The following is a 26,079-nucleotide window of genomic DNA, read 5'->3' on the forward strand; positions in this document are numbered from 1 at the left end:
CTGCCCACTCTTTTTAGTGGACCCCAGTCCTGCTTCCAACAGCCAGCTTGGCATCACTTTGCTCACCGGCTGTTTCTGGCCAGAGTCAGATCTTCTCATACCGAGAGCAGAGAGGTGGTGCTGGAACATGAATCCTCATCCCCCATTGCCTGGAACCAATGGCTATCAGCAGTCAGTGGATAATATCAGCTCCCTCAGCCCTCTGGGCAGAATGACCTTGAGATGTGTTTCTACCCTGGCTCCCAAAGTGCCCCAGCAGAAGCCAGCTCCACTGCCCCCAGGGGTAACCTGCATCAACACATACCTTTTTTTTTTTTTTTTTTTTTGCGGTACGCGGGCCTCTCACTGTTGTGGCCTCTCCCGTTGCAGAGCAACAGGCTCCGGACACGCAGGCTCAGCGGCCATGGCTCACGGGCCCAACCGCTCCGCGGCATGTGGGATCTTCCCAGACTGGGGCACGAACCCGCGTCCCCTGCATCGGCAGGCGGACTCTCAGCCACTGCGCCACCAGGGAAGCCCAACACATACCTTTCATTAGCTGCCCTCCCTTCCTTGTCTTATTTCCCCCACTGGTGTCCCCTGGGGTCACCTCCCAGATCCTCTGCTTCTGGGAACCCCAAGGGCACTCTTCATAGCCACAGTTTCATTCTCAGTAAAATGAGGATAATGGCAGAGTCCACCTCACAGGATTATTGCGAGGATTCAATGAGGTGACGTTCATACAACACTTGGTACAGGGCCTGCCATTAATAAGCAATCTCCACACAGAACCATTACTGTTGTTTTGAGTTGGGCTTGTCGTAAACTTTTTGAAGAGAGTATCGAACCTTTGGACAAAGTGGGCATGACTTACACCCAGTACAGCTCACCTTGGAGACCCACTTGCCGTCTCCCGGGACGGTCCTCGCTGTCTGGTCCACCCCCATCTACACGCATGCCTGGACACACCTCTCCTGATGACCAAGTAAGGTCCAGAAAATGGCCATTCGTCACACCACAACCTTGCACTTGGGCCCGTTTCTCAGCTGCATCCTCCCAAGAAGGGTGGGACGCTAATCCCCTCAGATCCTAATAGGAGAGTGGACAACCAGCTGGGGCTGCAGCCTGGGAATACCGACCGGAACACCTGCTGGTATGAATCCCTGATTTTATTTTCTATGCAGTTTCATAATCTGCTCTAAAGCCTCAGGCAGTTCGAAACTGAAAGCCTTTAGGTGGGGAGGAATGAAACAACAGATCTTGTTTCCTTGAGGATGCGGTCTCTCTGCCTCCCCCCCACCCCTCGCCGCAACCCTCTCCCCAGCTGGGGCCATGCCTCGGGGGAGGCCTCCCCTGGCCCCGGAGGGATTCAGCGGGGTCTTTAGGCCTCTACGGTCCCCACTCACTATGGCAGGAGCCTCTGTGGGACTTCGTGGTACTTTGCTGGAGGCCCCATGAGTTCCAGTAATTCCAAAGTTCAGGTACAACTGCTGACTTGATGGATTTTATCTAGTCTAGGATGAATTAGTCTGCTAACTACCTGAGCCCCCTGTGTTTAGGAGCTTGGACTATTCCCCGGACACAGTGTAGCGATACATACCACATTGAAGGTAAGAACGGCAAAAAATGGCTATAAGATGCAATTCCATCTCGGTCAAAAACCACCTGTGTGTACGATACAGCACGGGAGCTCCCCGACTGCCTGGGTTCAAAAGGCAGCTCAGGCACGCGATCGCTGTGTCCCCTGGGGGAGGTCACTTAACTGCTTCGTATCTCAGTTACTTCCTCTGTGAAATGGGTATATTAGTATTACCTACCTCAGAGGGCTGCTGTGAGGATAAACTGTGCTTATACACGTGACAGTGCCCAGAACACAGTTAAGTGCTTGGTGAATGCTAGCTGTTACAGATGTGGGTGTCTGCATGGAAGATGAATGGACAGATACGCCACACACACCCAGCAGAAATGACTTCTGGAAGCAGACCGGTGGCTACCAGGGGCCAGGAGAAGAAGGAATGGGAGTAACTGCTTAATGGATACGGGGTTTTATCTTGGGGTGATGAAATGTTTTGGAACTAGATGGAGGTGGTGCTTGCACAACCTTGTGAATGTATTAAATTGTGCACTTAAAAAATGGCTACTTTTGGGTGGCGCAGTGGTTGAGGGTCTGCCTGCCGATGCAGGGGACATGGGTTTGTGCCTCCGTCCGGGAAGATCCCACATGCCGTGGAGCGGCTGGGCCCGTGAGTCATGGCCGCTGAGCCTGAGCGTCCGGAGCCTGTGCTCCGCAGCGGGAGAGGCCACAACAGTGAGAGGCCCGCGTACCACAAAAAAAAAAAAAAAAAAAAAAAAAAAAGGCTACTTTTGTGTTGTGTGAATTTCACCTCAATTTAAAAAAAGCCCCAAACAAAAAAAGACTTCTGGGAAATAGGTTAGGTGAAAAAGAGTGGGTGGCAGAGACCGTTATCAGACACTTTACTTCTTACTTTATCACTTCTGTCCAGCTGGATATTTTTTTTTACAGTAAATACTTATATGTATCACTTTTAAAATTAAACAAATTAAAAACAATTTTAAAGGAAGTAGCACGTAAGAGAAAATGCGTGGTGCGTGGCATCTATCTTCCTCTGTAATGCTTACACCACGAGGAGGAAAATACTATTAATGGCCGCATTTCAAAGTGAGAAAAGTGAGGCTCAAAAAATTGAAGCCGGGCTTCCCTGGTGGTGCAGTGGTTGAGAGTCCGCCTGCCGATGCAGGGGACACGAGTTCGAGCCCCGGTCCGGGAAGATCCCACATGCCGCAGAGCGGCTGGGCCCGTGAGCCATGGCCGCTGAGCCTGTGCGTCCAGAGCCTGGGCTCCACAACAGGAGAGGCCACAGCAGTGGGAGGCCCGCATACCGCAAAGAGAAAAGAAAAAAAAAAAAATTGAAGCCGTTTCCCAACTCACAGAGCTTGACTCCAAAACAAAACAAAACAAAACATTTTCGATTCCATCACACAGCCCCTCATATTCACATGTAAAATAAGGGGGTGTAAAATGATTTCTCAGTTCCCTCCGGCTCGGAGACTCTCTAGTCCCTGACTGAGTTCTCAGAGTGGGCACCCATACGCCCAGAGAGCCCCCGCCAGCCGTACATCCCCAGTGGGACACCTGCTCCCCAGAGCAGAAACCACACCTCCCACCAGTCCCTTGCTCCTGAGTTCTGGTCGAAAAGCTGATAAAACCTAAGAAAAGAGAGCAAATGGGCAGCTGTCCAGAGGGCAGCTACTTCCGTGGGAGCCCGCGCAGTTCCCGACAGCCGTGCCCACCTACCGGCCATGAGAGACCCCGACTCACCCCGGCCGCCTCCCGGTGCAGGATCCTGGTCGCCTCTGCCCGGCCCAGACCCAGATGCAGCCACACCGGGCAGGTCTTGACGAGCTTCTCCAGGACGCTGATGCCCCGGAGAGGAAGGCAGTTCTTCGGAGTGACTGGCAGACGAGGCCCCACGCCATCTTCCTCCTCCTCTTGCTGTCCCTCTCCTTTGCCAACATCTGGAATAGGACTGAGAACAGAATCAAATGACCAGCCCGTCCTGCCGCCAAGCCCAGAGAGGGGTTTACAACAAACGGGATTCCCTTCAACCATGCTTATTTATTCAGCATCTACGTAGCCTGGGGCCCTTTGGGGAATTAAAAATGAACAAACCGGGATCTTCGCCTTAAGGCGCTTATAATAAAATGAGTGAGACATACACAGAAAAAACCAGCTGTAGCACAAGACTGGAATAAATATAACAGAAGCACAGTGCAACGGAAGTAGCTAATTCCAAGCCAGGGTGGGTTCAGGAAAACAACGGCATTTGAGCAGAGCCCTGAAGAGGGTTTTTAAAACACTTTTTAATTGAAGTGTAATTTATACACAGTGAAATGCACTAGTCTTTAGTATACAGTCAGACAAAGTTTTACGTATGTCTACACCCGTGTAACTACCACCCAGATCAAGAGAGAGAGCTGTGTTACCCAATACCATAGCCACTAGCCACATCAGATCTTAAGTGAGTTGTCTGAACTGAGACATGCTCTAAGTATAAAATACACACAGGATCTCAAAGACTTGGTATGAGAAAAAAAAAAGACCACAAAATAGTTCACTAATAATATTTTACATTGATGGTATATTGAAAGGATAATTTTCGGATATACTGAGATAAGTAAGACATTATTAAAATTAATTTCACCTATTTCTTTTTACTTTCGGTGTGGCTACTAGAGAATTTAAAACCAAATATGTGGCTTGCATTATATTTCTATTAGATATGCTGATACAGACATTTCCAGAAGGCTTTCTTGTGCCCCTCCCAGTCGACACTCCCTGACCCCCAAGCTGGCGATCTAAAACGTCAGGGTCCCCGGGGAAGGGGGGAGAATCGCAGGCCTAAGAAATGGCAGGACAAAGTAGAGGTTCAGTCTAAGAGACCCCAGACCGCCCCCGGCGCCCACCCGAGCCCACACACTGGCATGTGAGTTTTGATTCCAGAAAAGGAGGAACAGCATCTTGGTGCCTCAAATCCGAGTCGGGTGGGCTGCGTGGTCTGTTTGCCTTCTACCTGAGGAACGAAATCTCAGGATACCTGCAGGGGTGAAAACCTTAATCAGACGGAAGGGGCTAGTTACAAAGCCAGGAAGATGTGCCTGGCCTCTCCTTTGCTCCATGTCCCTTGATGTTGCCCATGGGCACCAGAGATAAAGCTGGTTGTTAAGGAGCTGCCGGGGGGTGGGGTGGGAGGAGGCCAGGATGAGCCCTGTTAGAGGCACAGAAAAGTGGAATCATTTGCTGAGGTCAGAGGGCAGCGGGAGCCAGGAGTCCTGACGAGGGGATGAGCATTTCCTCAAGGGGAGGGCGAGGGTCCTGGTCGTTCTCTGGGTGGTGGGGAGACTGGGAAGTGTGGGATTAAACAGGTCTAGCGGTGTTGGGTTTTGCAGAGACCAGACTAGAAAGGTACGTGGTGATGAGAGATCCGGCAATGTCAGTGTGCTAAAAATTCCCTCCTCTGACGCCTCCACTCTAAACCTTCCGAGGAGCCCTCCCTCCCTGGATGCTGTGTGTGCCGTGGGTTCCTACTGATTTCCCCTCTGGGTCCACACAGAAGAGTGTGCCACGTCACCAGGCTGACAGGAGTGTCCCAGGCAGCTGCAGGCGTCATGGTTCTGGAAGGGGCAGCAGGGCAGCCCCATGGGCTGTGGAACTGGGTCTCATTTGGGTCTGGAAGGGGTCTGGAAGGGTCTGGAAGCCCCATGGGCTGTGGGATTGGGTCTCATTTGGAGCTCAAGGCCAGGGCGGCCCAGCTCATACTGATGTGACCTCTTCCCAAGCCCTGCAATGCGGTCCAGCATCTCCTCTGGGAAAGCAGTGAAAACAGTGGAGGCCAGAATTACCCAGAAACAAGCATTCGGGGCCTGTTAGGTTTTTCCAACCTCCCTTGGAAACACAAAACATCCTCTGGCACCAAAAAGGCTTTATCATCATCCTAAAACCTTCTCACTTGGCCCAGGGCTTCCCCCAGAGGCCAGTTAGGACTCTAACGGCAGCTGGAGTGACAGCAATTGGCTCTCTCTCTGCCACTAACTAGGCTGAGGTAGCTTAGTTAAGTCCATGGGCAAGTCCGTTCCCTCTTAGGGTCTCAGTTTCTGCACCTGTCTGCTTCTCAGACTAAACCACTCAAGAGGCCAAAGGCTCTGAGATATTGCTTTCCAGGAACTGCCCAAGTCTTCCAGTGTTCTCCTTCCCCGCTGGGTGGGCCAGGGCGGGAGTCACAAGGGCTTGCTCAGGGCCCCCTACGTGGTGGCTTGGCAGGACCTGAGGCTTGGAGTGGAAGCTGTAAGTGTCAAAGGCCGCAGCAAGGTCTAGACGTTACAGAAGGAGCAGCTGAGGCTAGGGGAGGTTTGGGCCTTGCCCCAGGTCACAGGAGCAGCAGAGCCCTGAAGGGACAGAGTGACACGGACACCTGCTGTGACCAGGCCAAAGAATGGTAACGGGGCCAGGAAGTTGCCTCCTAATCTCTGAGTCCCTGCTGACCTTGGGCCTCTAGATGCCCACTTGCGACTATTAAATGCTGGTGCTGATGCTGGGGCTCCAGGCTGGACTGCCGGGCTCGAGCAGGATGGCAGAGATGTGAACGCCCTGAGCCGGCACCCGGACAGGCTGCTTCCCTGCCATGATTACTGTTGTTAAACAGCTTGGCCACACCAGCTCTAACTGCCAGGGACCGTCACTGAGCCCACATTGGATATGTCATCTGCTGGCATGGTCGGCCACCCCAGCTCCCATGCCCTCCCCCTCACCAGCCAAGATCCAGCTGAGGGCCCTGCGAAGGCAGCCCCGGGGGCCCGGGTAATTAATGGCACCGTTAGCGCAGAATAATGAGCCTGAAAACTTTAGAGCAATTCCACCGGAAAGACAAACCATTCCATGACTCGTTTTCCTTCTGCTCGCTCACGGGAAGCAGAGCAATTAGCTCTAATCAGCAGTCCTAACAGCCTTCCGATTCAAGGGGCAGGCTGTCCGTGCTGCCCCACCCAGACGCAGTGTGGTCAGACACCAGGGAAACCCTTGCCCTGGGCCACAGGGACAAGGCCTGGGCTCAGCATCCTGGCCTTAGCTCCCAAGGGAAGGAGCGACCTGGCGTGGTGTGTCCATGCTCCCTGGCGCGGTGCTGCATCCGGTCACCGGCCTATGAAACCTGGGTGAGGTGGAGAGGAGAGCTCTGCTCTGGGGTGGAGAGGCCGCCCGAGGGGGCCACCCGGGTGGTGTGGTGTCAGCTCGGGGTGCAGCACCCTGGCTGGATGCTGCCTGTGTGGAAGAAGGCCCCGCCGTTTCCCAGCTCATGAGGACGCCAGCTTCGGGCTGCCTGTGTGGGTCCCAGGGAAGCAGCTCAGAAAGTTCCAATGAAGCCTCATTGTAAGGAGAACTGAGGCCCCCTTGTACAGACTTGGCCGGAACTTGGGGGGAGTGTGGGATGGAAGGGGAGGACCAGGAAAAGGCCGTCTCCATCCCACCCACGATCCTGACCTCAGGCAGGCCTCACCCCAGCTTCAAGGCCAAGTGGCTGTATTGAGATAAAGAGACCTGGTCCCAGCAATCAATGTTATGGGACGGCCCGATCACTCTGTGCAAGGTGCATGAGTATACAAATGACACGGAGGGCCAGGGTAGGAGGGGCCCTGGTAATGCCAATCAGGGCAGCACTGTGCCTCTTCATCCATAAGTAGCCCACAGCACACAGGCATCCTCACACCTACTGGAGTGGGCTGCACTGTGTCCCCCAAAGAGATATGCCCAAATCCTAACACCTGGCACCTGTGAATGTGACCTCATTCGGAAAAAGGCTCTTTGTAGATGCAGTTAAGTTACAGATGACATCATTCTGGATTTAGAATGGGCCCTAAATTCAATGAGAGACAGAGGAATTCCCTGGAGGTCCAGTGGTTAGGGCTTCGCGCTTCCACTGCTGGGGGCACGGGTTCGATCCCTGGTCAGGGAACTAAGATGTCACAATCCACGTGGCGTGGCCAAAAAAAAAAACAAAAGACACAGAGATACAAGAAAGCCATGTGAAGGCAGAGGAAGAGAGTGGAGTTATGAGTTTTGAACACCAAGGATTGATGGTCACCACCAGAGGCTAGGAGAGAGGCATGGAACATATTCTTGGTTTAGAATCCGCCTGCCAACGCAGGGGACGCGGGTTCGAGCCCTGGTCTGGGAAGATCCCACATGCCGTGGAGCAACTAAGCCCGTGTGCCACAACTACCGAGCCTGCACTCTAGAGCCCCTGCTCCGCAGCAAGAGAAGCCACCGCAATGAGAAGCCCACGCACTGCAACGAAGACCCAGCGCAGCCAAAAATAAATAAGATAAATAAATAAATAAAAAATAAAATAAAATAAAAAAATAAAGACGAGGATACTGAGGCACAGAGACTAAATAGCTCATCCAAGGTCACACAGCCTATAAGTGGCAGAGCTGGCGTTCAAACCCAGACAATCTGGATCCAGGGTCTGTGTTTATAACCTCTACACTATTCTACTTCTTGAAGAAATTTTAAAAATTTCCCATGTATATGTATCCTTGTAGTACCTGGCAAAGAAAGAGCGTTCATTAATGTTTTTTATCCCATTTGGAATATATACAAACACACACTGAGACACAGAAATATAACTATACACAAAAATAATTTCCTGAAGGCTCTGTGAGACATCATTAAGGACAGTTATTTCTGAGAAGTGCAGGGGAGTTGTTTCAAATTTGCATGCTAATTATGCATTATTTATAGGATTAAAACTCATTTTAAATAAATATGTGAAAATGCATCTGTTTGTCACAAAAATGCATGCAGGGTAGAGACCTGGTGGCTTTGGGGCCTCCCGAGCCCGCGTGTCATCCCAGCTCTGCACTGACTCGCTAAGGGGTTTAACTGCCTACATAACCACGCTGACTCCAGTTTCCTCTTCTGTAAAATGGGGAGTAAGTAAAACCAGCGGAGAGGGTTTCTCTTGGGCGTAAATGAGGTGAGAGGGCACACCCTGCTTGATGATTATCTCTGGAGTGATAAAGAGCTGTAACTGAATTGCCTGGTGGGGCTCCTGTGCCCACCGTGAGCCTCCAGAAGCCCAAAGCCTTCCTGCTTTTGAAATGGCGCCGACTTCTCGAGCTGGGGCTGGACCGTCCAGAAGCCCCAGAGGGGAGTTTTCTCTGTCTCTGACCTTGGAGGCCCGGAGAACCAGCCAGTGCCTTGACACTCCCAGGGTGAGGGAGGACAGTCGCTCATTGCTGTCCCCCACCCCCACCCTCTCCCTTCTCCTCCATGCTGACTGCTCTTAAATGAAATGACTCCCTCTGTAGAGAGAAGGGACCAGATGACAGGGACAGGCGTGTAGGGGTGTGGGGGGAGGTGGGATGTTGCAGGAAGAGGCAGCAGCCTCTCAGTGGACCCCTCTCACGACAAACTCACAATCAGAGATGCGGTGGTCATTTCACACACTCTGCATAGCCTGAAGATGAGGAACTAGGACTCACACAGCCTCAGTCCCAATCCCTGCCATATCTGGCCGTGGGACCTAGGACAAGGTATTTAACCTCTACGGGCCTCAGTTTTCTCATCTGTGTAATGGAGCTGGTAATACCTGCCACGTGTAACATGCATCAAGCACCGTCTGATACATGAGAACACCTCAAATAGGTCATTATTCTACCTGGAGTCACCACGCACATGGTCATGCCCTGTTTCTCTTACGAACACCAGCAACGTGAGAGATGGCCTAAGATAGGCGAGATCCCGTTGCTCAGCCCCTAAATGGCACTAGAGCACCAACGGGGTGCAGCACTCCATGAGAATGAAGACAGTTGCACCTGCTCTGAAAATGATTTCCAAAATCTAAAAGAGACGGAGGTGCCGTAGCCCAGGCCCCAGCAGCCCCACTCCCAGGACGCACACGGGATAAGGAGATGATTGATAATGGAAGCATTTATAGGGAGAGAAAATGGGGACAACCAAAGTCCGTCCATGAGAGAACGAGAAATAAGTTGTGATTAGGCCACCCTGGACTAAGGCACAGCTGCTGAAAGGTAGGAACCAATCGCTACACAGTTAAATCTCAAAATCCTGTCAACTGCATGAATATTAATTCCCTGATCTTGATTCTTGTGCTGTTAGGTAAGAGAATGCCCATGTTTGGGAAATACCCACTGAAATATATGGGCGTAAAGAGGCACGATGTCTGCAAATTACTGTCACAAGGTTCAAAAAAAATGAAGGAGACAGAGAGAACCAGCAGATGTGACAAAATGTTGATAACTGGTAAATCTGAATGAAGTCTGTACTACAGGAATTCATTGTACTAACCCTGTAACTTTTCTGGGAGTCTGAAATTATTTCAAAAGAAAAAAGTTAACGAGTTTTTAAAGTCAAGCAAACCAAATCCCCAATGTTGAGTGAAGAAAGCAAATTACAGAAGGAATGAAAATATTTCTATACAGTGTAAAAACGTACACAACAGTTCTGTGTCTTGTTTGTGGATACACATGCACACCAAATTCAGGATAATGGTGACCTCGGAGGGGCTGGAAGAAAATGGGATCAGGAAACTGTGTGAAGGAGGCTTCAGCCAGTTCTGTAATGATTTGTTTGCTTTTAAAACATCTGAAGCAAATATGACAAAAGGGTAGGATTTAACAAAGCTGAATTATGGGTGATCAGGGCATTGCTGTGTTTTTCCTCTAGATTTCGCTACCTTTGAAATATTTAATTAAAAAGCAAAACAAAAACTCCACATGCACACACCTTCTCCCAAGGTCCCAAAGCATGTCACGAGCCAAGGCGATATAGAGCTGGGGGGTGGGAGGGGTGGGGGGGTGGGGGGCGGTCTCTGAACACCTAAACCTGTTCTTTCCACCAGGGCAATTTCCCTGGGATTCACTCCCGCTATTTTTTCTTGGCATTTTTAAGTCAGTTCTGGAGCCTTGAGGGCCTGTGTTGAAAGGTCATCAAGATGAGTCCATTCAAAGAATCAGGCCCCAGGGGACTTTTAGGAAAATCCTCTGACAGCTGCCACAAGGTCACCAGAGCAGAAGCCAGAGGAGGTCACTGGGGCCGTTTCTCTGCACTGTGGCAGCACAAGACTTGGGCCAAAGAGCAGCAGCTGATGCCAGAGGGAGTAACAGCTTGGAGTTCCAACCACAGGTGAAGATGCCAACAGGAACAGTCCAGCACGGCGGCAGGCATCTGGGGCTGGGAGCCGCCTCCTCCGGAGGCTCTGATACGATGAACAAACACCCCTCCTGGGCTCAGTGTCCCCCACTGTAAACAGGAAGGCTATGCCACTGAGAAAATAAAATTCATATTTTATGGCAAGACGAGAAAATTTAAACATAAAAGTTTTATTTGCCGGTTTGGGCCTCCTCCCTCCTCTTTAGTGTGTGCTGTGCATCTGCATTAACCAGACCTCCTTAGGAGATAACATTCCTTCCTAATCTTGTAAGGGGCCACGATGACCCATGACCCACTGCGTGCTTTGTAATGTAGATCTGGACTGTGTAAACTGTCAATTATATGTCATTTGAGTATAGCCCTTTGTCTCAAAAACGTATCTACCTGTGTTTTGACCTCTAAAGGGTGGAACAGTTTTCAGAGCTCTCTGAAAGACTGTCTCCAGGGATATAATGCTCAGGTTGGCTCAAACAAAATTTTCCATTTCTTTCCAGATCAACTACTGATTAACTCTTTCATCTACACCACTTACCTCAAAGGTTGTGTGAGGGTCAAATGGGACAGTATAAGGAAGAACCCAGACACAGCGGACACTTAAGTGGTAACTCCTAGATGAGATGGAGAGCTCACGACAGTTCATGGGGGAAGTCAAGGCTCATCAGACCCTGGGGCAGAGCAGGGAAGGGGTTCCTGCTGGTAAAGGAGAAGGATCTGGGAACTTTAGGGGTGGGGGAGCCCCCCTGGAACTGAGTTCCCCTGCCAAGTTTATGATTAACCTCTCAATCCAAAACTTTATTCCCTTTCTTGTCCCGCCCCTGTTCCCCTCAGGATTGAGGTGTATCAAAGAAAAGTGGAAATTAAAACTGAGTAGGGCCCTGTGGGGCCTTCCTGGATACAAAAGCCCCTCGTTGTCCCCCGTTTCTTGTTTGTAGAAAAAGGCTTTGGTCTCCTAGGCCTTCCTTGAGTTCCAAAGAGCAGATTCAAGCAGTTACTAATTAGGGAAGTGAAAGAATGAAGAAACAAAGGGAAAGTAGTCAATCAAGAAAAGTAAAGACAGCTTAAACAATAGTTCAGTGATAAAACAGAGTCCTAGTTCCTCCTCAAGGGATATACATAACAATCGTTCTGCAGAAACTAAGACAAGCCATCCAGGTGGAGGACGGTGACTACATGCTGACCATAATAAGCAGTAGACCCCAGACTGGCTGGAACCAGGTTGATGCTTAAGATTCCCAAAACACCACCCTGATACCTCACCACCAACGAATCAGAAGATCCCTGAGCTGCAACCCTCACCCCAAATGTTGCCTTTAAAAACCCTTCCCTGGGCTTCCCTGGTGGTGCAGTGGTTAAGAATCCACCTGCCAATCCAGGGGACACAGGTTCGAGCCCTGGTCCGGGAAGATCCCACATGCCATGGAGCAACTAAGCCCGTGCGCCACAACTACTGAGCCTGCACTCTAGAGCACGCGAGCCACAACTACTGAGCCTGCGTGCCACAACTACTGAAGCCCGTGTGCCTAGAGCCCGTGCTCCGCAACAAGAGAAGCCACCGCAATGAGAAGCCCATGCACCGCAACGAAGAGTAGCCCCTGCTCGCTGCAACTAGAGAAAGCCCACGCACAGCAACAAACACCCAAGGCAGACAAAAATAAATTAATTAATGAAAATAAAAACTAAAACAAAAAACCCTTCCCTGAAAGCCATTGGGGAGTTCGGGTCTTTCTTTTGAGCATGAGCTGCCCATTCTCTTTGCTTGACACCTACAGTAAACGCTGTACTTTCCTTCACTACAACCTGGTGTCAGTAGACTGGCATTGCTGTATGTGGGTGAGCGGACCCAAGTTCTGTTGAGTAACAAGCATACCAAAAGACCTGTTGGAGCAGTTGGTCTGGATCAGTGATGTGCTAGTAAGCACTGGTCTAGGACAAAAAAAAAAAAAAAAAAAAGTCCTGATATGTAGTGAATGCTGATTGCCATTGTAAGTACTCCCACCATTGCTGATAACAAGCTAGCAATGGCTTAACAATTAGCTTAAAGTTCCTAAATATTGAACAATAGGCCTTTGTGAACCTAGCAGCTGCAGCACACCCACTGGAATTTTAACACTGTCCTCTACCTCAGATGTTCCCCTAACACTGGAGTCCTTTCTGTACCATCCCGACACGTAGTTGTATCTGTTTGAAGACCTCTAATGACGGGGTGCTCACTACCTCACTGGGAAACCCATTCCAAGAAGCAATCCTCAATTTCTATTGAGATGAAATCTGCTCCTCTGAAATTTCTCCTTTTGTTTCTTTCTCTACAATTTTTAAGGCCACAGGGACAACTCATGCCACCCCCACACAGCCCTTCAACTATGTGGAGAAGGCCAGTACATCTCCTCCCCCCACCCCTAGTGCCATCTCTTCTCCAGGTTGAAGAGCCCCCCTCTTCCACGTGGTGTCCAGAGGTAACATTTACCAGCTATTCCCCTGTGGCCGACACTGTGCCCCACAGTGGTTTACACACATCGTCTCCATGAATTTGCATACGGAGTGGTTTGCTTTTTAATAATATTTTAAGGTGTACAATGCAATGGTTTTTAGTATAATCATAGAATTATGCAACTGTCACTACAATCAATTTTAGGACGTTTTCACCACCCTAGCAAGGAATCCTGTTCTCATTAGCTGTCATTCCCCATTTCCTCCTAATGCCCCAGCTGGTGTCAACCACTTATCCATTTTCTGTCTTAATAGGTTTGTCTTCTGATACTTCATATATGGAATCATACAATACGTGGTCTATATTTGGTTTCTTTCACTTGGCATAATGTTTTTACGGTTCACCCCTGTGGTCACAGCTCACTGAATGCATCAGCGCTTTATTTCTTTTTATTCCCAAATAATATTCCATTGTATGGCCATGCCACATTGTACGTATCCATCAGTTGATGGACATTTGGGTTATTTCCACTTTTTGGCCATTATGAATAATGCTGCTGATATTCAAGTATGAGTTTTTGTACAGATATTGTTTTCAATTCTCGTGGGTATATACCTAAGATTAGAATTGCTGGGTCATACGGTAACTCTATATTTAGCATGTAAGGAACTGCCAGGCTGTTTTCCAAAATGGCTAAATAACTTACAACTCCACTGGCCGTTCAGGATGGTCCCAATTTCTCCACATTCTCATCAACACCTGTTATTATCTATCTTTATAATTATAGCCATCCTAGCAGGTATAAAGTTGTATCTCATTGTGCTTTTTTTTCTTCCAATTTTCCTGAGATATAATTGGCATACAACACTGTATAAGTTTAAGGTGCGCAGCATAATGATTCGGCTTACGCACATCAGGAGAAGATCACCACAATAAGTTTAGTGACTATCTCATTGTGACTTTGGTTTGCATTTCTCTGATGTATAAGTAGGTTGAGAATCTTTTAGTTATTGGCCATTTGTATACATTCTCTAGAAACATGTTTATTCAGATTCTTTGCCTGTTTTAGAATTAGATTATTTATCTTTTCATTATTAAGTTGTTAGGTTCTTTATATGTAGATTCAAGTGCCTTATAAGGTGTTTGGTTTGCAAATATTTTCTCCCATTCTGTGTACTGTCTTTTAATTTTCTTGATGAAAAGGTGAAGGTGTCGTTTGAAACACAGATTTTTAATTTTGGTGAAGTCCAATTTATCTATTTTCTCTTTTGTTGCTTGTACTTTTGGCATCATACCTAAGAAATCAACACCTAATTCAAGATCATGGAGATTCACCCCTGTTTTCGTCTGAGACCTTTGACACTTAGGTCTTTGTTCCATTTTGAATTCACTTTTGTGCATGGTGTGAGGTAGGGTCCAACCTCCTTCTTTTGCATTTGGATATCCTGTTGTCCCAGAGCCATCTGTTGAAAAGACTATTTTTTTCCCCATTGAATTTTCTTCACACCCTTGTTGAGAATCAGTTGATCATACATTATGGAGTGGTTTTGAGCCCCCTCATCTGCACCGTTTTTATCCTTCTGAGTATCCACTGTTTTATCATCCTGTCTTTCTCCATCTGAAATGTCAAGTCTCGAGCAGGGAAAGGATTCCCCAGGTGTGCCTTGAGCAGCTCAGAAAGGAGCATGACCATCACCTCCCTCAATCTAGATAGTTTACTCCTATTAACATGACCTAAGACAGCATCAGCTCTTCTGCAGCTGCATATATAACATTCTTGGGAAACTATAGGAAATGTTTTTAGATTCTGAGGTTGCGTTCACACGGTGGAAAGGAAGGGAGATAACAGGAGTTTAGGAGATGAGTAGTTACGTGCAAATCCTGTGTTCATCAGGAGAATGGGTATGATATAAAGGAAACGGCACTGAGCTCAGACTCAAGAGGCCACGGTCTGGTTGTGTTGTTCACTCTGTGACCTTGGGTAACTCACTTCCCCTCTCTAGGCTCAGCGGCCTCTTCAGTAGAATGAGAAGACTAGACTCGATCTGGAATGGTAAGTAGGTTGGATTTCCCTGTGAACCCCAGTTGATAGGCAGCAGCTGCCTGGACTGTTATGCTAACCGAGAAAGACTGCTAGGATCTCCTAGTGATGTCTGCCACGGGCTCTGTCCTGGGCTATGCGTTGTCGAGCACGGACGAGACCCAGGACTGGGGCTCCTCCCAGCACTATGCATTCCATGATTCTGTAACTCAACTGACCCCTGGCCCGGTGCCACCGGAAGGCATTCTGCCGAGCCAGGCTGGCTCTGGCCCAGCAGACAGCCTGAGAGAAGGCAGGCAGCCAGGCCAGCTTCTCTGTGGCTTCCGCTCCACCAAGTGCTTTTTCCTGGACATGTGGAAGCTGAGCTACAGCTGCCGCCTGGGTGCACCTCCGGCCCAGCCTTTGGAGGACACAGAACCGACAACGCAGCTCCAGGATGACCAGAGAGGTCACGTGGAGATGGAAGAGAGGCAGCCGGTTTCAGAATCAGCATCTCTCACATGTATAATGTGCAGACGCTCGGCCAATGCTTCCAGTCCAGTTCCACAGGCCAAGTAACTGCAGGAGGCCCTAGCGGGTTCCCACAGACGCCTGAGGCTCCACGGACTGTGCTTGGAATCCTGCTGTGAGAAAGCTCCCTACGCGTCTCCTCACCCCGAGACCAAAAGGCCTTCCAAGGCGAGGTGGAGCACGGGTGCAGCTTGAGCCCGACCCCTCGGTGGGTCACCCCAGGGAAGCCGGGACTGGGCTCGGCAGGCCGCTGCCCAGAGCCTCACGAAGGGGAAGTCAGCTCAAGCAGGTCTTCCGGGCCCCGGAAGTGCTGAGAACGGGTCTGGCTGTCTCAGTTCGCACGTCATAGCCCACATCAAGGGGTCGAGTGGGTCAAAGGCCTTCAAACTTTCCACACCTGTGTGCTGCAGGACTCTGCCACCCAGCGTGTGTCAGGCAGTGCCTGGCTCGCAGCCCTGCCCCCAGGCAGCCTGCTGGGTGCTCTGCTGTCCACCTGTCCACTGGGGCCTGGGTGGAGCCCACGGGAGGCACCTGGCTTCAGTGCTGAGGCCCTTCTGGTGGCTGTTCCCACACCCCATTTCTCAGATGCTCTGACTGCTGGCTCACAGCTTCCCTCCGCCTGGCCTCTAGCCCTGGATGCCCGTGGCCTTCCCGGAACTGGGGCTGAGTTCCTCCACCCTCCCTCTGTAAGCTTCTTTGGCTCACGGGTGCCAGTCCCTTTCCCGATCCCAGCCAGGCCCTTGAATCCAGCCTGACGTGACCCAGCCTGCTTGTCCTGCTGACCTCCCCTCCGCCAATGCCAGGCCTAGGTTAGGACTGGCCACTCCCATCAGGACCTGGTTCATAGGTGATGGTACCCATTCTGTCCCCAGTGCTGTGTGCAATTAGGCCTTGAGTGGTATGTCGACTAGCAGTTTAAGTATGGGCTCGGGAACCAGACAGCCTGGGTTAGAATCCCAGATTAGTGGCGTCGGCAAGTAACTAAACCTCTCTCGCCTCAATTTCCTCATATTTAAAATAGGAAATATAAGCATCACTACATTATGGAATTGTTGTAAGAGTTCAAGATACTGCCCGGCATATAGCAAACATTCAATGATGTTATCATACATTCATTCATCCAGTAAGTACTTACTGAGCATCTACTATGGACCAACACCATTCGAGACTTTACTTACAATAACAGTCACACATAGTGAGAGAGCACTGACGTTCCCTCCCCCGCCCCCTCCACCCTGAAAATTCTTGGAAATTTCACTGAACATGGAGACAGTTACTGGAGAAGACAGAATTTGGGGGACCAATTTCCTGGCTTAGACTGAAGCTGGAGGCAGTGGGAACACAAGAACCCTGGTCACCAAGGCCAATGGGCAGGCCCCGTGCATCTTTGTGATGCGTGCACTTAAGATGCGCTGAGGCATCTCCAAGGAGACAGGGGAGGGTAATCAGGTGACGCCCCCAGGGGCCGGGGGGTGGGGGAGGGTGGGGGGGACTGGGAGATGAGCAGACAGGGATGGGAGGGGAGGCACTTCCCCATACATCCTTTTGTGCCTTTTGGATTTGAACCATGTGATTATATCACCTATTGGAAAAAGAAGTAAAAGAGTTCGTAACTTTGAAAAAGAAAAGTTCTCGTCAAGGGGGTTTCAGATGCGGAACTGAGCTGCGTTCTGTACAAGGAGCACCAGAGAACTCTGCTTTCTTGTTTTGGTGAAAACTGCACAGTGTAGGTCATGCCCCTTCTAGAATCTGTCTCACAGAGATATTTTTAAAATGCGGATAAAGCTTAATGGACAAAGATGTTCACTGGAACGTGACTCACAGTGTGAGTCGTCAAAAACTGGAAACAATCAAAAGGTAAACAATACTGCTTGCTACATGCCCGTCTCTTCCCCTCCCCAAACTCTGTGTTCTGGTGTCGGTCACATCTACCGCTGTGTGTCCAGGCTCAGCATGGAATAGGTGCTCAATAAAAATTTTTAAATGACTGAGTGGTTAAGGAAATATTAGTACTATATGAAATTGGCAACATTCCACCGTTTTTGACCTACAGAGAAAGTGATTTTAGATATTCAACCTAATACAAACACTGGAATAATACATCTGTAAAGACAGAGCTGCACATGTGCAAAATGATGCTTGGACAGAGATACTCATTGTATTCACTGGAGTATTGTCTGTAATAGAGAAAAGACTGGAAAGGATCTAATGTCCATCATAAAGGGACAGGTAAATCAATGAACACAATGCCTCTGTAAATACTACGCAACTGTAAAAAAAGAAAAAACCAAAAAAAACAAGGAAGCTCTCTGTGTACTGACATGGAAAGGTTTCCAGTGTATGTGGTTAAGTGACAAAAGCAAAGTACAGAACAGTATGTAGATTGTGCTCCCTTGTTGGAAAAAAAAAAAAGAAGAACTTCCTGTATTTGCATAAAGTCTCTCTGAAGGAAAACAGAAGAAACTAATAATTAGTGGGGCAGCTATGTGAACGGCCACATGGGGGATAAGGTTGGTGGCAAGACTATTTCACGGTATGTCTTTTTTTTTTTAATACATTTTTATTTTGAATCCTGCGAATGTATTACCTACTCAAAAATAAATTAGTAATGTTTCCAGAGAATTCTGTGTGCAAGGCATTGCTCTAACGGCTTCACATATATTAACTAAGTTAACCTTTTCAAACAACCCTAAAAGGGACTTCCTTGGCGGTCCATTGGTTAAGACTCCGTACTCCCAATGCAGCGGGCACGGGTTCAATCCCTAGTCGGGGAACTAAATCCTGCATGCCACACAGAGTGGCCAAAACCAAACCAAACCAAAACAAACAACCCTACAAGGTAACTCTGGTATCGTTCCCATTTTACAGAGGGGGACACTGAGACACAGAGAAGTTAAGCAACTCACTGAGGCTGTGGAATGTGGCAGGGCTGGGATCTGAACCCTGGTCTTCTCTAAGTCTATAGTCCATGTACTTAACCACTCTGCCAAATCCCTCCAGACTCCTCCTCACAATGTAAGGTTAAATATTAATCATTATAATACAATACAAGAAAGAGATGGAGGGTAGATCTTGTCCACAGAGTGGAAGACTTAATACTCTCACGGTATGGATTCTACACAAACTGACTGAAAGAACTGGTGCACTCCCAAAGAGAACCCCAAAGGTGTTCTGTGAAAAGGCACATGTGATGCAAAGGGCCAAGAACATCCAAGACACACTCGAAGAAAAGGGTAGGATTGGTCTGCTGGATATCAAGACTTATGATGGAGCTACAGTGATTAAGAAGGTGTGGTACTGGTGCAGAGACGGACACGTAGGTCAGTGGACTAGAGGAGTCCAGAAATAGACCCCACCCACACAGTCACTTGATGTACATATGGTCACAGTAGAATGTTGAGGAAAGGACAGTCTTTGCAACAAACTGTGCTGAGACAACTGGGTATCCACATGGGAAAAAGACAGAAACGTGACCGCTTATTCACAGCTCATACAAAAATCAGTTCCACAAAGACTCTTCTGACTTAAATGTAAGAAGCAAAACAAAAAAGTTTCTAGAAGGAAATAAAGAATACCTTCATAATCTGATGGAAGAGAGAGACTTCTTAAACAGTACACACACACACACCCCAACCTTAAATAAACTGTTAAATTTGACTGCATTAAAGGACTTCTCTGGTGGTCCAGCGGCCACGACTCCGTGGTCCCAATGCAGGGGGCCCAGGTTCGATCCCTGGTCAGGGAACTAGATCCCACATGCCTCAACTAAAAGATCCCGCGCGCAGCAACAAAGATCCCTCGTGCCGCAACTAAGACCCAGCACAGCCAAATAAATAAATGATTTTAAAAATTGACTGCATTAAAATGAAGACTTTCTGTTCATCAGGACACCATCAAGAGAGTGAAATTTAAGCCCTGCATGGGAGAAGACATTTGTAACACAAAGGGCTCAGAACCAGATTATACACAGAACTTTGACTCATCAATAATGAAAAGACAAGACAAACAAAAATGAATATAACAGAAAAATGGGCAAGAGGCTTGAGCCGGCACCTCACACAAAGGCTATCCAAATGGCCAACAAAGGTCTGAAAAGCTTCTCAACAGCCTGAGGAATCAGGAAATCTGGAGTTTAAACTACAAGAGCCCATGAGAACGGTTATCATGAGGCAGACCTACATGACGGGGCTGTGGAGGAAGCAGACACTCCTGCTCCACCAGCAGGAGCATAAGCTCGTCCACAAGCAAGCGGCTGTTAATCCTGGGATTCAGTGATTTCTGTCTCCTTCTTGACACTATTTTTTGCACATTCCCAACTTTTACACTGAGTGTGTATTACTACGAAAATCAGAAAATAACAGGCGAACATGGCAGGGGACACAATTAAAATGGAAGAATAGACGCCCCGCAGAGAGTCTTCCTGGAAGATCAATGTGCTTGTCTGGCCTCTCCTTCACATACCACTGAGTGAAATGTGCAGGGATGTGAAAAGATTGCCGTAGGCCCTGGCTGGCTGCACCTCGGTCACCTGGACACACCAAGGGAAGGGCCTCTGACCCTAGGGAACAAACCCATGCTGACCCTCCCCTTACCTGTGGCCCATTTACCTTCTCTGAGCCTCAGTTCCTCTTCTGCAAAAAAAAAAAAAAAAAAAAAAAAAAAGAAGAGAGAGAGAAATGTCATACTCATAGGGCCAAGTAGCTGGGCAGATCAGACAGAATTGCGTATGGGAAGGGTGGACACCCAGACGTAAGTAAATACATAAAACAGGTCCAAAGGAACCAAACTGATTCCAGAAATTATTTTTCAGTTGGTAGGGTTTTCCCCGTTCGTGACCTAGCCAGAGCTGCCCCAAAGAACTTCGTGCAGTGATAGAAACGTCCCATGTCTGCACCGTCCAGTATGGCCACCATCAGCTGCCTGTGGCCACGGAGCATTTGCAATACGGCCAGTGCGGCTGTTACCTCATTTTAATTAATTTAATTTGTAAAATAGCTACATGTGGCTAGTGGCTATTGTATTGGACAGTGTAGGTCTAGATTTTTCTATTGTTTAAATCTTTTCAGCGTGTGTGAATTCGTGTACTGTGTGTGGGATTTGTTTTTAATTAGAAAGAAAGAAAAAAGAAAGAAGATAAAAAAGACAACGATATACATGTCAATGTTATTACCATTAGCCATTACCTTACTTGGAAAGTTCTTCGGGAAAGGAGACTGTGCCCTCGGTCATTTTTTCCAGTGTTTAAGGCCCCCTTCTCTCAGGAGCTGCCCCCCGCAGCTGGTTGCAGACAAGGCCCCTTTTGCACATGGATCCCAGCCCAGGCCTCCCCAGGCCTGTCCCTACAGAGCTGCCAGAGTCCTTGCCCACCCTCCTTCCGCTGCCTTCTCCTCCCCAGATGAGCCAGGCTTGGGAAACAGGAGGCCTTGATAGCTCTGGGGAGGCCCTCCCTCTGCCCCTGCCAGCCTCCCTCCAGGAGCGCCCACACCACGTGGCAGCCCACAAGCCACACCGTGACCTTGGTCTCTGGCCCGGCCTGCTGCTTACTCAGCGGCTCCCCATCATCTGGGGGAAACGGGAAGGAGATCTCCTCTCGGGCTTGACAGTGGGGCTGCGGAGGGAGCAGCAGCCCCACGGCGGACAGGACTCAGCCCAGAAGGGGCCAGAGGGCCCTCCACGCCCTCACCCAGGCCCCCACCCCCAGCCCTGCTGGACCTCTGCTGGCGTTTCTCTGTCCCTCACCCTTAGCGTCCAGGGCTTGACTGAATTCCGCTCTGACACCAGCCTTTCAAGGTCTGTGAAATGAGACTGACAACTGTACAGACCCCATAAGGCTGCTGTGAGGACAAAACAGCCGACTGCATCTGGAGCTTCACAATGGCTCCGTCGATGGTTGCTGTGGACGCTACTCATGCTGGACAGCTCTGAGTGGTGCAGAAAATGCTTTGCCCTGGAAAGGGAGCCGGGCTCTATTCTAGCCTCTGCTACAGACTTGCTGTGTGTCCTTGGGCAAGCGCCCCACCCACCCCGGGCCTCAGTTCTCTCAGTAGTGAAACAAGTGAAAGGATACCCATCCCTCCACTCTTTCAGAGGTTGCCAGAAGGGTGAAACATGACCACAGAGCGAGGAGGATGTGCTTTGACAAAGTGAACCCCCATTTCTAAACTGGAAGTGGGGTCAGGTCCAGGGCCGGCCCAGGGCTTGGGGCCGAATGCAACGCTGACGCCCGACAGCTGCCCTCCTGCGGGCACTGCCCGCACCCCGAGGACACAGGCTGGGGACGCCAGGCCCCGACCTGCACCTTGCAGGAACTGCTGCAGCACCACATTCCTCCACCCGCTGGCAACACTGAGTTACCCTGCAGCCCACCTTACACTTGTCGTGACCACACTTCCTCGGCTTGGTCACGAGCACGTCCCAGGCTCGCTGGTCCTGATGCTTCTTGGCAGGGTGCCTCCTGGGCCCGGGCCCACCTCACAAAACTAAACGGATGCCCCACCTCCCGCCTGAAATTCCACCCTCAGGGCTGCATCCTTTCTAGGGTTTTGGTACCCGGCTCCCGCCCGCCTCCCCCCGGCAGACTTTACAGTGTGCATGGTCCCTCGTGCCTTAGCATAAGGGAAGTTACTGGTGGTGAGTTTTCAAGTGTGGGAGGTGGAGGAAGCTGAGGCCACTGGCTCATTACCTTGGGGACCATCGAGAGGCACTGGGGCGGGGAGAGAGGTAGGTGCACTGAAGAGAGGAACACGCCATCCCTCCGGGTTAAAGTGTTTCCCAGCGACTCCAAGGACAGGGGTTATAGGGTGTGATTTGGTCAGTGGATGACAAGGGAGAGGCTGGCGGGTGGGGTCGGTGCCCCTTTCTGCACCTCCAAGGCTCTCCACCTGGCCCATCACATACAGCCAACTCGGGGAGGGGGCTACGAGGTCACCCCCTCCGTGGGGCTCAGAAGGCTGGGGGCAGCATCCCTCCCAGGACCCAGGCACGCCTGGATCTAGGGGAGACAGCAGGGTCTTGGAATCTTGGGATGCAGCACAGGGATGCGGGGAGCTCAGGGGTGAAGGCCAGAGGCTCTGGACTCGGACAAACCTGGATTCGGGTCCCGGCTCTGCCATGGATTGCCGAGGGCTTCCACTGAGTCACTTGCTGTGCCTCAGTTTCCTCGCCTGTAAATGGGGCACTGCAACCCCAGCCTCACAGGGCTGTGACAATTAACTGAGAAACAGCTTTTAGCAAAGGGGTCTGACATAATCGCTGTAATATTAGTGTCAAATCTGTGAATGCCAACGATCCCCGATTTTTATGCCTTGATGGATACGCTGCTCCCTACAAAGACGCATCTGTGAGAATCACAGAATGTGACATACTGGCACTGACCGCTCCCCTCCTTGGAAACTGTCCTTTCCAAGCCTTGAATTTCACTGGAGGGAGAGAGGACCAAAGTCCAGGGACAGAAGGGATGGTGCCTATCTCAAGGACGCGTGCATCTTAAAAACAGACCACGCACAAGTCAGGCACTTCGTAATCCAGAGGAATGAACTGCTGATACTGACGTGCAGACAGTTTAGCGAGAGCTTCGGGGCTGACTTATCTATACGACGTACATACAGTCCATTCTCAGCATTTGTAGTTGGTATGTTTTACAAAGTCGCCACGGACTCTGAGTTAACGGAAACAGAACCATTGCTTCTGGGGGAAACACACGGGTAGGTTCCTGCAAGCTGCTGGTCACAACATTTTCATCAACTGATCAAGACCTATCTTATTTTATGTGTGTTTCTGTTTAAAGACACCTTATTTACTACATATCGCTGATTCATTAACCTTGAACTTCCGGCCAACAGCACTACAATTCATGCCTGAGCAAAGCTTTTCTAAGACCCGTATTTTCTCCACGGGGCCCGTCACAGCCTTCTCGCCCTTAGGAACCCTAAACAGCACTGCAGCACTACGCCCAGGGGACATTTTAAACAGCGAAAGCATCCGCCAAAAGCATGAAAATTCAAAAAACATAACAGACCACGACGAGGACACTTGTTTGAAGTGTGAGAATGGAAACTAGAAGGCAGATTCGCCTTGCTGGGTGCCTCAGGTGGGAACATGAGTGTCAGAAGATCTTTCATCACTCTGTGCACGGCTGCAAATGACTTCCAAAGCACTATGATTTGGGGGTTACGAATAAATCTCAGCCAGTAGGCCAATTTGCAAATACAGAATCTGTGAATAACGAGGATTGACCATAAACGTCCCTTCGCTAGGCTGGCACCAACCGTGGCCGACCTGGACACGCACCCTGGTCACAGTGTAGGGCCCAGCAGACCCTGGGAGCTGCCGTGGCATCTGAACTAGGACCCAGCACACCTCTCGCCCTGGAGCGCAGGCCAGGCCCCAGCTCAACACCCAGCCTGTAACTGCTGAGCCTGCTGGCCTGCCACCGTGGTCAGTTCCCGTCCGAGGTAGAGGACAGATCTGGGAGAAAAAGGGGAGGACGGTATTAGTGGCGGCTGCAGGGGAGCCTCTGGCGCCCCTGGCTGCACTCTTCCCCTCTCCACGTCCTCATGTCCGGACAGCCATGCTGGGCCACGACTGCCACTGTCTCCTACAGAGGTGAAGGGCGGGCTGGTGGGAGATAATAAAGGTGACCTCCTGACCTCAGGGGTGCAAACGCAGTCCAGCACCAGGTTCCATCCTAGATACACACCAGTAGGCTCCTATCCCCCCATCCCCACTGCCGAAAGCCTGGTCCAGGCCTCCATCACTGCTCGCCCCGACCCCTACAGTAGCATCCTTCCGGTCTCCCCATGGGCTCCTCCCCCAAACCCCATGCCCTTCTTCACACAGCAGCTGATGCAAGCGGCCACGTGATTCCTATGCAAAAACCTATACCTCATACGCCAACGTTGGCAGCAGCTTTATCTGCAATTGCCCCAAATCGGAAACAACTCCAGTGTGCCACAGGGGGTGAATGAACAACCAAACTGTGATACACCCATGCAATGGAATACTATCAACAATAAAAAGGAGCTCAGTACTGAGATACACAACACGGATGGGGCTCCAATGCCTTCCGCCAAGTGAAAGAAGCCAGACTCGCAAGGCAGCATTCACATGACATTCTCGAAACAGCAGAACTCAAGGATGGAGACGAGACGAGTGATGCCAGAGCTTGGGGCGGAGGAGGGGCTGACTACAAAAGGGCAGAGGGGAATTTTGGAGGGTGACAGAACTGTTCTATATCTTGACTGTGATGGAGGTTATCTGACTCTACGTTTGCCAAAATGTATAGAAAAGTACACAGAAAAGGGTGAATTTTACTCTCTATAAATTTTACCTTGTTATGGCGTTGAAGTGTGTCCCCCCAAAAGATATGTTGAAGTCCTAATCCCCAGGACCTCAGAATGTGACCTTATGTGGAAATAGGGTTGTTGCAGATGTAATTAGTTAAGATGAGGTCACACTGAAGCAGGGGTGAGGGCCCTAATCCGATACGACTGACATCCTTTTAAGAAGGGGAGACACCAGGACATGGACACACAGAAAGGAGATGGCCCTGTGACCAGGCAGAGACTGGAGGGATGCAGCAGCAGGCCAAGGGACCCCAAGGACTGCCAGGGCCACCAGAAGCTGAGAAGAGGCAGGAAGATGCTACCCAGAGTCTCAGAGGGAGCACAGCCCTGCTGTCACCTTGACCTCAGAATGCTCCAGAATTGCGAAAACAAATTTCCATGGTTTTAAGCCACCCAGTTTCTGCTACTTTGTCAGAGCAGCCCTAGGAAGCCAATACACAGCCCAACTTTAAAAATGGGGGGGACAAGCCTGTCTCAATCTCCATGGCCTTCAGGATCCAGCCTAAGAGCCTCTGGTGCCTGGTCCCCTCTCCTGCGCAGGCCACGCGGAAAGCAAACGCCAGGCACACTGAGCCCGCGGCACCCGCAAGAGGGCCAGGCTGGGTGCCCGTTCCCACCCACCCCCCCGCCCAGGTTTACCTGGGAAACTCCTAGACGCCACTCAGCTCGGCTCTCACCTCCCTGGGAAAGCTCCCCCAGACGCACCCTAGTCTGACCAGGACACCCCTGAGCTAGCTGGGGACCCCAGCACTCCAGGGGACCATCCTGCACCCTGCAGGCACGGCACTGCCTGTCACTCCTGTGGCCCACAGGACGGGGGATCTTGGGACAAGGCTGAGTTGTCGGGTACCTGCTGGACCAGCACTGTACAGGCCGGAGAGGGGCTCCAGGACTTGGCTGGGTGGGAGTCTAAGGGCTGGGGAGGAGCTGGGAGGCTTTGGCAACTACCCACACTGTGCCCCGCTCGGCCCTAGCCCTGCAGAGTGGAGCCTGGGCGAGGCCAGGTGTGGCTCTGGTTTCTCCGGCCACA

At 50.2% G+C, this 26,079-nt stretch overlaps 1 protein-coding gene across 2 annotated transcripts in view; it reads right to left on the reverse strand.

The window, feature by feature from the left end:
- Positions 1-26,079, reverse strand: part of RIN3 (Ras and Rab interactor 3) — a gene marked incomplete at its 5' end in the record, with an annotated part of 118,161 nt that overhangs the window by 78,649 nt on the left and 13,433 nt on the right. For both annotated transcript variants that reach the window (XM_082853929.1, XM_082853930.1), the window contains one exon: positions 3,320-3,527. In XM_082853929.1, the coding sequence (XP_082710055.1) occupies positions 3,320-3,527 (208 nt within the window). The remainder of the gene's footprint in view (positions 1-3,319; positions 3,528-26,079) is intronic.

Source organism: Leucopleurus acutus (genome assembly GCF_964270905.1).
Source record: "Leucopleurus acutus genome assembly, chromosome: 1".
NCBI classification, from domain to species: domain Eukaryota; kingdom Metazoa; phylum Chordata; class Mammalia; order Artiodactyla; family Delphinidae; genus Leucopleurus; species Leucopleurus acutus.